Genomic DNA, 12,746 nt, shown 5'->3' on the forward strand with positions numbered 1-12,746 from the left:
AAATCGGCGACCCCCCCTCTCCCCCCCCCCATGCATAAAAGGAGAAGACGGAGAGAAATCCCTTCGGGCTGCGTCAAATTTGCTCACACATACTACCTCACCCCCCACCCCCAGCCCATTCCACCTCATGCATCACAACATCATCCATATACAACCATTCTCCATTCACCCCTGTCCTCTGTCCTCTCCCGTCCTTCCTCAACAGACATTCCCCTCTTCCCCAAAGCCCCCTTCACCCCATCCATCCACCTCATCCTAGGACGTCCCCTCGTGTTCACTCCCTCCACATCTGCCTTCCACACCTCCTTTACTAGTCTTTCTTCACTCATTCTTTCCATGTGTCCAAACCATCCTAATACTCTTTCATCAACCCTATCTCCCAGCTCCCTTTCCACCCCCGTTCTTCTCCTCACCTCCTCATTTCTCACTCTATCAAGCCTAGTAACCCCCATCATACTTCTCAGACACCTCATCTCGAACACATTCAAACTTCTTCTCTCTTCCTCTCTTATGTTCCATGTTCCTGCCCCATACAGTGCTGTTGGCACAATCACTCCTTCATACAGTCTCCTCTTAGCATCCATTCCCAAATGTCTATTCCTCATCACACTCTTCAATCCACCAAGGCATTTACTCGCTTCTCTCAATCTACATTCTACCTCACACCTTCACTCCACCTTTTCCTGCCACATTTGCACCCAAGTATCTAAAACCATCCACTTTCTCCAGTCGCTCTCCCTTAATGCTCACTTCCAGTCTACTGCCACTTTCACCCCTTGTACATCTCATCACCTTACTTTTACCCACATTTACTTTCAGCTTTCTTCTATCACACACTCTCCCAAACTCTGTCACCAGCTTCCTCATTCCCTCCTCCGATCCTGCCACAAGCGCAGTGTCGTCAGCAAACAACAACTGGCTCACCTCCCACTTTTCTCCATTTTCTTTAAACATCTCTAATCCCTTGCCCACTACCATTGCATTTACCTCTCGCACTACCCCATCCATGTATAAGTTCAACAGCCAGGGCGACGTAACGCATCCTTGACGAAGTCCCACCTTTACCTCGAACCAATCACTCTCTCCATTTCTTATCCTGACACAAGCTCTACTATTCTCATAAAAACTCTTGACAGCTCCCAAAAGCTTTCCTCCTATCCCATATATCTTCATAACCTCCCACAGTGCCTTTCTGTCTACCCTATCGTAAGCCTTTTCCAGATCCATATAAGCCCAAAAAAACATCCTTCCCCTTTCCTATAGCTTTCTCACATATCTGTCTTACCACAAAGATCTGATCTACACAACCTCTACCTGTCCTAAACCCACACTGTTCCTCACCAATTACTCCTTCTGTTCCTCTCCTAATCCTTTCAATCAAGATCCTCCCATAAGCCTTCCCAACTACACTGAACAAGCTAATCCCCCTGAAACTACTACATTGACACTTGTCCCCTTTTCCCATGTAAAGTGGAACTATACAGGCACTCCTCCAGTCCTCTGGCACTTCACCCTCTCTCCAGCAAACATTAAATAACCTCACCAGCCAGTCCACCATCACTGTACCTCCTTTTTTTAGACATTCTGTATGGCATCCATCCAGACCAGGTGCCTTACCTGCTTTCATCATCTTAACAACTGCCTTCACTTCATCCTTCCTTATTTCTCCTCCATTCTCCTCACTCATCACTCTCATTTTCCTATCATTTCCCACTGCAACTATCAGACCCTCCCTATCCTCCTTCACATTTAGCAACTCCCTAAAATATTCTGCCCATCCTCCCCTTACTGCATTCTCTTCCATTATCATCTCTCCATCTGCACCTTTTTTTCCTTTTCTTCTCTACTTGATTCGCCTCCTCTTCCTCTCTTAATTTCTTTCCAAAACATCTTTTTATTACTTTCAAAATTTTCTATCATACTCTTACCCCACTTCACATCTGCTCTCCTCTTTGCCTTCTTTACCTTTTTCTTTACTTCTCTTTTCTTTTCTTTGTACGTCTCATATGACTCCCTCGTCCTATTTTGTAACCAATCTGTGAAAGCTCGCTTCTTCTCTTCTACAACCTTCTTTGTTTCCTCATCCCACCATTCACTACCCTTCCTTCTATTTCCTCCTGTCCTTCTTGTTGTACCAGCACTTTACATATTCTTTTTCCTGGTTTTGTCTTGGGTCATGCTTTTCCACTCCTTCTTTATAAATTCTTGTCAAAATATTCCATTTCTCTTCCACTGTTGTTTCCTCTTTGTATATTCTTTCCCAGTCTTCTTCTTTTTTTTTTCTTAATATCTTCTTTTCTCAAAATTTGTTTTTTTGTACATCAATCTTCCTTTTCTATGCTGTTCATTTCTTTACATGAATTTTTCCTCATTCAGTTCCAGTTCAACCAATGTGTGGTCACTTTTACTTATTGGTGTTTTATATTCAATCTTTTCCACAATTTCAGGTTCTGATGTGATTATCAGGTCCAGTCTCGATGGTTCTTCTTCATTTCTATACCTAGTGTTCTCTTGAATCCATCGTGTCATTGTGTGGTCAATAATCATCTCAAGTAGTACATTTCCCCATGAGTCGTCACCACCCTTTACTGTCATCTCTTCCCAACAGATTTCTTTGCAATTAAAGTCGCCCATTATAACTATTCTTCCTCCATCTTCCATTACCTTATTTAATGTTATCTTTGTGTCTTCTAACCTACTTTTATGTTCTCTCTCATCCCATGAGGCCGTTTTTGGAGGCACATTATTTATTACAAACTTTCTGCTCTTCCTATCTCTGTCTTCCACTTCCATCATAATCATCTCTACTTTATTCTTTCCATATGTGACATTCCTCACGTTTATATCCTTCTTAGTCAGGAACATAACTCCACCCCCTTGTTTTGTCTCTCTGTTTCTAATCCAATAATTATATGCACCATGTCGTACACTGTTGGGTGGTAGTGGACCTTTTAATTTCGTTTCTACAATTCCCATTATGTCCGGTTCTTTTTCCTTCAGATAATCATTCAGTTCGTTCAAGCCTATTATTAATCCATCTATATTTGTGTAAGACACTTAATTTTCTGCTATTTCCATTGTATTTACTGTTTCCCTTTTGTTTTTCTCTGTTATTGTCCATTTCCTCACTTTCATATTCACTACTTTCCAATAGAATTCCTTTTTCTGACTCTTTTCTTCTCTCTTTTTTTCCTTAGCTTCTTGTCTTTTCGTTTTTTCCTCCACTCTTTCCTCTTTATTCATTTCTCTTTTTATCCATACCTTTTTATATTGTTCACTGTCTGCTGGTTTCCCTTTTTTTGCTAAGATATTTTCTGCTGTTGTTTATGACCTGAATTTAATCTTAATTGGTCTGGTCTTATATGTACTATATTTCCCGAGGCTATACATTTCTTCAATTTGTTTCCCTATTTAAAATTCATCTTCCTGAACTAATTCTAATATATTGTTTACTTTTTTTTCTTTTTCCTCTTAAGTTCTCGTAGTCCTGTTTATGTTATACGTTTCTTCCATCCCTAATATAATTATACATTTCTTTTTATCTGCCAAGTCTCTTACTATATTCTCCTTCTACCTCATTACTTTAATAACTGTATTTTCAGTTTGTTCTTTTATCTGCTGTGTCACTATGTCTTTAAATGCAATTTTATTGTTCTCTTGGACTGTCTTCCAACTTTTTTTTTTTTTTTTTTTTTTTTTTTTTTTTTTTTTTTTTTTTTTTTTTTTTTTTTTTTTTTTTTTTTTTTTTTTTTTTTTTTTGCTATGGACTCTTTATTCTCTCTATTATTCCTCTTTAATTCCTCATTCCCAGCTTTTACTTCCTTTAACTGTTTTTTCAATTCTTCTACTTCTTTAGGTAGGCTTTGGTTTTCCTTCTTTAATTGTTCCAATTTATCAACTCGCTGTGAAATCTCTGTGAGTTGTTCTAGCCTACTTTCCCAGTGTTGAGACATTTTCTCTAGTCTTTCCTCTAGCCTTGCTAATCGGGAAAGGTTGGCATCACCCCCTTCATTCAATCCATTGAAATTATTATCTTCACTTTCCATTTTGTTGTTCTTATCTATATTTCTAAACTTAATGATTTTACTGAAATTATTCACTTCTCCCACGTCCGTTGAGGATCTCTTGTTGACATTCTTTTTCCCGTCAGGTGGCGCCCGTGCGCCTCCCTCCTCATTTCCTTCCATTTCCCTCAGTAATCCCTCCCCTTCTCCTTTTCCATCACCTTCCCACTACACCATGGGCTTTCCCCTTCCCTATTTATACAAAAAGGTACTTCTTCGTTGTTGAGATCCACGAAAATTTCCCTTCTTCTTCGGAGCTCCAGTCTTCGCCGTGAATCGGTCTACGCGCGCGCGCGCGCGTGTGTGTGTGTGTGTGTGTGTGTGTGTGTGTGTGTGTGTGTGTGTGTGTGTGTGTGTGTGTGTGTGTGTGTGTGTGTGTGTGTGTGTGTGTGTGTGTGTGTGTGTGTGTGAGAGAGAGAGAGAGAGAGAGAGAGAGAGAGAGAGAGAGAGAGAGAGAGAGCATGCGTGCTCCTTTATGTGGACGTGACCAAGAATTTGTCCTGATCGATCAGTAGCAGAGAGGGTTTGTTTGCTAAACGTGAAGTCCCTTCGAAACCTCTCAAAGACGAGATACCTGGATTCAGGGACAAGAGAGCGGTGCATTACGGGTGTCTGTCAAAGACAAAAAGGAATAAAAAGAATTTCTAGTTATCGACAGGACTTCTGTATAGCCTCTGAATTTTTGTTAATCTTTTTTGATCTGAGGTTGCTATTGAAGTAAATTGGAAATATGTCAACGTTTCCCTAAACACACACCTCCCCCCTCCCCCATTACTGTCTCAGGAACTAATGCAGGTTCTCTTTCTTCTCTGAGTCAGGCAGGAGACATCAGGAGCCTTTCGGAAATTTTTCTTTCTTCAAGGAACTAGAGGCTACAGCACAGAAAGGCTACGGAAATACGACCTTTCTTTATCAGTTGACGACCATCATCCTAGCCATTTCTACTGTAGTCCTCTCGGTGATCTTAGGCTACGTCTGCCACAGAGGTCGCCGGGGTCGCGACCCTGACGTGAACCCGACCAACAAGATGCCAGACCTCGAGGAAAATCATATTTACTGTGAGCCTGAGGTGCAAACATTTGGACCCACAGCACCGGACGTAGGAGATGACCTTTACTTGGAGCCTAAAGTACCAACATTTGGACCTACAGCAGTAGACGCAGGAAATGACCTTTACTTGGAGCCTATAGTACCAACATTTGGACCCACAGCAGTGGACGTAGAGAATAGACATAATACAGAAAGAATTTACGAAAATTGTCTAGTTAGAAAATAGTTTTTATTTATTTCGTCTTATAAAACTTCCCCCGCTTATTGTTCTTGACAGACTAAAATGGAAAATAAAATCAGCGTTTTTTTTTTTTTTTTTTTTTTTTTTTCATCCCACCTCGTTGTGGAGAGGAAGGTTTTCTGTCGGTATGTGGTGTCGTGGTAACGTATTGTAACTCGTTGTGTATATCAATCATCTCAATGAAATCGTCTGAAGTGGGGCAGAACATAATCTTTAAGGCGTACCATCATAGCAGAAGAGACTAGTGTGAGAGGCCCTAATTCAGAAAAAAAAAGACACCTTCAGCCCTCTTGGTGGTGGGGGATATCCATGGTGCGAGGCTATGACGACATCCTGCAGCGGAAGACTAAACGACGTTACAAGTTTGTATGTCAACCGGGCCGTGGGATCGCCGATTGTACCCAGACCATCAGGGAGAGGCGGACGAACACGGTTACGATTGTGCATACGGGAAGTAACGATGTGGGTAGGGTGAGATCAGAGGAACTTGTTCGGAATTACAGGGGCCTCTTTCAGGAGATACAGGAGCGTGGGAGCCGTCACGTAGTCTGTGGGAGCCTTCCGAGGATCTAAGCTGGCTCGTGTTGGAACAGTAGAGTCATAGGGATCAATGAGAGGATATCGCGATTGTGCATGCAACTGGGATACCACTTTCTTGATCCTTGGTATCTTTTTTCCAGGCGTCATAGCCTTTATGGTTCTGATGGGATCCACCTTAATCGCACAGGCAAAGATTTTCTTACAAACCTCATTGTGGGAGTTTGTAATGAATTAGTTCCTTTTTTTGGGTAGAAACTCAAAGGGAAGGGGAAATAGAGTGTACTGGGGAAAACAGAGTAGGGCGTAGCAATAATGTAGAGCAACACGTCAGTGTAGGACACAATATAATTTTAGGATATGATATCTGTAGAGGACAAACTATTACATTAGGATGTAATGTCCATGAAGGACAAAATATCACGATGAGATGTAATGATAGTGGAGGACAAAATATCACGGTAGGATATAATGTCGGTGGAGGATAGAATATAATTTTAGGAAGTGATGCCGGACAGAATGTCAATGAACGACGGGTAACCGGTGTGGGACGTGGTGATGGATGGGGACAAGGTTTACATGAGAGATCGGATGACTGTCAGGGACCAGATGTTCGTGATGGGGCAAATGTCCATGAGGCAATGAATATCAATGAAGGACCAAATGTCAATATAGAGCAAGGTGTCAATAAAAAACAAAATTATAATGTAAGGCATGATGTTGAAACTCAAATCGTGTCAAAAACAAATAATAATGGGTTTCTTAAAACCATGTACTTTAATGCTCGTAATATTAGGATCAAATTAAAAGAAATGCAGACGTATGTCACAAGTGAAAATCTCTATATGATAGGAATAACCGAGACATGATTAAATGGTGGAGAGTTTGAAGCTAAATTCAATATTGGAGGATTTAAACACTTTTTTTTTCAGGATAAAAACCACAAGAAAGGTGGGGGAGTTCCGTTGTATGTTAAAAGCAATGTCCATACCTGTGTTTTAGAGAAAATGAAACAGGATGCATGTGATAGTTTGTGGGTAGAATTAACCGAAACAATTGGACAGAAAATTAATGTAGGTGTAATATATAGGCCAAAATTATTATCATTAGCAGACGACAAGCTGTTGTTTCAAGAACTGTCTAGTTTCTGCAATCGGGACTTATTGATAACGTGTAATTTCAGTTTTAATGACATTGATCAGATAACCCTTGAACATGGCAATATAGGTAGTCGCTTGATAGATTTTATCGGTGACAATTACTTAGTTCAGCATGTAAAGGAGCCCACAAGACATGGAAATTTACTCGATCTATTGATCATTAGCCACGAAAGCATGATAGCCGATGTGGAAGTTTGTGAAACTATTGCAAGTACTGATCACAACTTAGATCCAAACTGCTAAAAAAAATTAGAATAGATATTTGTGTATCTAAAATACTCAATTTCAGTAAAGCTCAGTTCATAGGAGTACGTCAGGACCTTAAGCGAAAGATCTGTAGATCAGATGTGGGAAATATTTCAAAATACGCTGACTAAAATGACTCATACTTACACACCGTTTAAGAACAGACGCTCGCCCACAATGGTTTGATAAAGAAACTAAAAAAAGTATTACTAAAAAGAGACAGGCATATAAGAAATACAAGTGCTCGGGTGCACCTAATGACTATTGAATCTATGTAATAATTCAGAGGAATTTAAAAAAGACAATAAAAATAATGAAAACGACATTACGATATGAATATCGCTGATAAATCCGAAGGGAATCCCAAAGCATTCTATAGTTAAATTAGAGATAAAAAGGTTATTAGGAATATTCAAAGGAAGGAATGTGTGATATTTTAAACAACTATTTTAGCTCAGTATTTGGAAAGGAAACACTTCAAAGTGAACTCCAAACTGAAACCTGTGAAAAGTCTAGAGTGAACCTACTACGGTAAATATAGGAAAAGAAAAAAATTAAAAGGTGTATGGAGAAACTCAAAGTTGATCAAACACCAGGGCCTGATGGTTGCCATCCAAGAATATTAAAGGAAATGAAAAATGAGATTGTCGATCCATTAGAAATTATTTTCAAGAAATCCATCATATCCGGAGATGTCCCAAGATAATGAAAGCCAGCTAGCGTTATTCCAATATTCAAAAAAGGTGACAAAATAAAAGAAACAAATAACTACAGGCCTATAAGCTTAACTTCAATCGTAGGAAAAATGATTGAAACTATCATCAGAGATGCTATCGTACACACTTTAGAAAGTAACCGTTTGATAAATGATAGCCAGCATGGATTCAGAAGGAAACGTTCTTGCATGACTAACTTACTCAAATTCTACAACACGGTCATCTCGAATGATGACAAAAGAAACAATATAGATTTCACATATCTAGACTTTGCAAAAGCTTTTGATACCGTCCTCCACGAAAGACTACTCACTAAATTAGCTTTACACGGAATAATAAGTGGTAGCCTATTTTGTTGGACTAGTAATTGGTTGAACGATCGAAAACAGAGAGTTGTTCTAAATGGCAAAACTTCTAGATGGCAAAATGTTACGAGTGGAGTTCCTCGGGGTCCTGTTCTTGGGCCACTTCTATTAATAGTATATATAAATGATATAGACCACGGAATGAAATCTATTGTCTCCAAATTTGCTGATGATACAAAACTGTACAGAATGGCAAATGATCACTTAAATCAATTAGATAGTAAGAAGATTTAGATACACTACAGCAATGGTCTGAAAAGTGGCTAATAAAATTTAGCGCAAGTAAATGCAAGGTTGTGCACATAGGTAAATTAACATGTTATTTGGAAATTCGTCAACAAGAGTGGATAGTGAAGAGGATCTCGGAGTAATTATTAGTAACAATATCAAATCATCTAAGTGTATTTCAGCATCTGAGAAAGCATACAAGATTCTAGGATTAATTGCCCGATCTTCTGATTTCAAAAGTCCATCTCTCTTTAACAACTTATATAAATCGTTAATTCGTCTACATTTGGAATATGCTATTCCCATATGGTCACCGAATCTCATGAAAGACATTGACAGATTGGAAAAAGTACAACGGCGAACCACAAAACTGATTCCAGTTATCAAAAATAGATCATGCGAATATCGATGAAAACATATATATTTTCCCTGTGATTCTAAAGGGAATTGACAACATCAAAAGCGACAAAATTTTCATACTGAATGAGAATCCGACAAGAAATAATGGTCTCAAACTGTTAGGAAATATATCTAATTTGGAAGTGGGTAGAAACAACTTTGCCAACCATGTAGTTAATGAATGGTAATCCTTTTTGACATCCCACCAATTTATGGACCAAAAGGTCTCCTGTTGCCATGCTCCTCCTTTGTAATCTTTGGTAATCCTTGATTGGAACAGATTCTACAAAGTGCATCGTGGTGAATGCAAGTTGTCGCCGCGGAAAAAAAAAAAGGCTCTCCGCAACTGACAAGGCTTTGCCTTACCAAAGGTTTCTCCCTTTTCACTGCGTAGGAGTGGGTGAGTTTTTTGAGTTTAGGCTAAGATAGATTAAAATAAGTTCACATCATGCAGGAGCGTTTGGAGTGTAAATCATAGAACGTCTAACTTCTGCATTGTAAACCAAACCATGAAATAGATAAGAGTAAAAGAATTATATTGTTATTCATATTTTCGTAACGTGAATTTTACTAATAGGCACATGGAGGGTAAAAGTTTCTTTCGCCTAGAACATGAAAGTATTTTATATTAATAAGTTAAACGGTGTACCACTAGGCTTCATTAATCAAACACAACCTGAGAAAGTTAATGTCTACAGATTGATGTAATGACAACTGTTATTTTAAGTTTAACGAAGTCGAAACCCGCAACCTCACCGTATCTTGCAACGATCCTTTGACCTTTCTCCCGCAGAACTCTCTGGAAATAAATAGATTGGTGTCTTTTTTTTTTAGTGTAGGTCTGATTATGTCACTAGATAGTAGAAGAGCTTTTCTTGCCAGTTGTCAGCTCGCATTTATCTAGCTGTGGGTTCGAGTCCCCCACTTCTCTCCGATCCCCAGCGGTGATTGTCACCTGCCCCAACATTCCGGGTGGCGCATATGGCAAAGGTGACGGCTTAGTCCGCAGCTATTCAGCGCCTCTTGGCGTAGGCTCATCTCTCTTTCATTTTCTTCTTCTTCTTCTTCGAAAAGACGCTCATACTTGTAGCATTGCATTTTCGGGTGCACAGAGTGAGATACGCTATCTAGACCTGACTACAAGGGGGTTTGAGGTTGGAGAAGGGGAACGCCACATGAAAACACACCCGTCTGGAGCCAGGTGCCATGCATCGGGAGTGTAAATCTTCCATGCAAGGTGATACGCAGTTGTATTTACATAGAGATGAGGCGAACTCGTTGGGCGAAAGGATATATTCCCCGGCGTCTTGAAGAATATTTTGAAAACATTTGATGAGGGTTCGAATAGTTTACGCAAAATATTTTGCGTCGAGAGTGACTTTGCAAAGGATGATCTGAAAGGATTGTACTTGGCAATAGAATTCACTTGATTGGGAAGAAAAGTAATATAAAGCTACAAGACATATTAAGAAAACATTTGAAATTCTATTCCTTTACCTGACTTGGAAGGACTTGGTCAGGATGGTGTTGTAATATTGAATAAGAACGATTACATTGACAAAATGGAACAACAAATTTAGATCAAAATTGAAACAACTTTTAAAAGGTCATGACCACTTAATCAAAGAGTTTTCATCCACTTCACCTTCTCTGCCATACATGTATGAATTAATCAAAACCCACAAGCCTAATAACCCAGTGAGACCTATTACTTGTTCCACAGGATCTACCAGTTATAGATTATCTAAGTGGCTTGTGTCTATTTTAAGTCCTCTTGTAGGCTCCATCTCCAGTAGTCACATTAAGAACAATGTAGATTTAGTTGATAAGCTTAATAGCCTAAATTTGAATTACCATTTTAAATTGATAATTTATGATGTTACTTCATTATTTACTCGTGTACCTGTTTTTGATTTGCTGGTGTACCTAAAAGAAGAATTGAAGAAACATGAGTTGCCACTACCTACCACCACTATCATTGATTTAATTTGATTATGCATTGTTGACTCATATTTTGTATTTGACGGTAATTATTTCCAGCAAAAGTTTGGTATGACTATGGGTAACCCACTTTCTCCAGTTCTTAGCAATCTTTACATGGAATTTTTCTAAACTAAGTTATTACCTAAGATTCTACCCCATTATGTCGCATGGTACAGATACATGTAACCATGTAGGACATTTTGCACCCATTGTAAGCACAGACGGACAGTTGGACCACACTATAACCCATATTGTCTGTAATTCTGTACCTTTCACTTTGTATTATTCGCACTGAAAAAATTATAATATAAACTAGACATCTTTATTTGTAAAGAAAATTTGTAAGATGTATAAATTGTAACCATGTAGGACATTTCCGCACCCATTGTAAACGCGGACGGACAGTTGGTCCATGGGTACTACCTCACCTCTCTCACCAGGATGTCTCCACGTCCCCCATGTTTCCCACCTATATAGTCTGCACTAAAGATGTGAATACACGAAAGTGCTCTGATATTTTTGGCTTTCACACTAAAAAGACTGGAGCACTAATATGAGTTTTGATTTCCAGTTTTATGTAATAGTTACGATAGGAGCGTTGTAATATGGTTAATAGAGTGTTTATATGAAATAGTGCTGAGTGTAATACATTGCTTGTATAGAGGTATATGACATGGGGGAATGCTTGCTTACAATAGTTCAAGTTGTAAATAAAAATATAATCATGTAATAATACATAGAAGAAGAATGTTGAACTTGTTAATGTATTACTTATGCCTGTTCACGGCATGCGATCTTAATTATACTTGTAGTTGCGATTGTTCGAAAGATATTTTATATGGGTTCAAGGAGGGATTATATTCATTATCATTTCAATGTTTGTTGTTCAAAATACTTTTGTTATTTGCGTATTTGTTTGGTTTCGATAACTTTCACATTATGATGTATAGCATGGATCTTTGTATGTGTATTAATTTGTACTACACTCACAGGTTGAAATTAAATGATTATGACAGTCCACGAATTTTTATTGTGAAACATGCGGGGAGTTGGGTGTGTGTGTGCGTGTAAGGTCACAGCATTTCCCATAGATCGGTCATATACAAGCTTCCGGAAGGGAAATAGCTGTCGATCACAAGTCCATCACGTGGTCCAAGACCATGGTGAATTTCTCTCTCTCTCTCTCTCTCTCTCTCTCTCTCTCTCTCTCTCTCTCTCTCTCTCTCTCTCTCTCTCTCTCTCTCTCTCTCACACACACACAAACACACACGGACACACACACACACGCGCGCGTGCGCGCGGACATACATACATATATACATACATACTGTACATATATTCATAGATAGAATGTAGATTTATAGGTATACGTGTAAATGGGTAGTTATGTCTTGGTAGATACGTAGGTAGTGAGTTAGATCGATGCAGATAGGGATAGATAGATAAATATAAAATGTTACACCCGACGATAGTTCTCTTAATCCCCCCCCCCCAATATAAACACGAGTCTACCGCGATCCATAGTATTCTGAAGAAAAGTACAGAAAACACAACTACTTAGATTCGTGGGTCCTGTTTTCATCAAGCAATTCATTGTCTTTCTTCCTTACCTCTTCCACTCTTTTCTTCTTTCATACTCCCTATTTTATTGTCTCTATAAATATCTATACTAATAATGTTCATTTTGCTGTTTTCACATCACTTTTATTTGCCAACGAAGCCTTGTTTCTTCTCGCATGCCATAGAAAATGAATGCT

The 12,746-nt window shown here is 38.9% G+C and overlaps 1 protein-coding gene across 1 annotated transcript in view; it reads left to right on the forward strand.

Moving 5' to 3' along the window:
* The window catches only part of LOC143039428 (uncharacterized), a 35,371-nt gene extending 23,364 nt beyond the window's left edge, over positions 1-12,007 (forward strand). Inside the window, exon 4 of the mRNA XM_076209465.1 lies at positions 4,883-12,007. Within this exon, the coding sequence (XP_076065580.1) occupies positions 4,883-5,340 (458 nt within the window). The 3' untranslated portion in view covers positions 5,341-12,007. The remainder of the gene's footprint in view (positions 1-4,882) is intronic.
* Positions 12,008-12,746: the final 739 nt, after the last annotated feature.

The sequence above is a fragment of the Oratosquilla oratoria genome, chromosome 26 (genome assembly GCF_046742065.1).
Source record: "Oratosquilla oratoria isolate Oo_2021 chromosome 26, ASM4674206v1, whole genome shotgun sequence".
Taxonomy (NCBI): Eukaryota; Metazoa; Arthropoda; class Malacostraca; order Stomatopoda; family Squillidae; genus Oratosquilla; species Oratosquilla oratoria.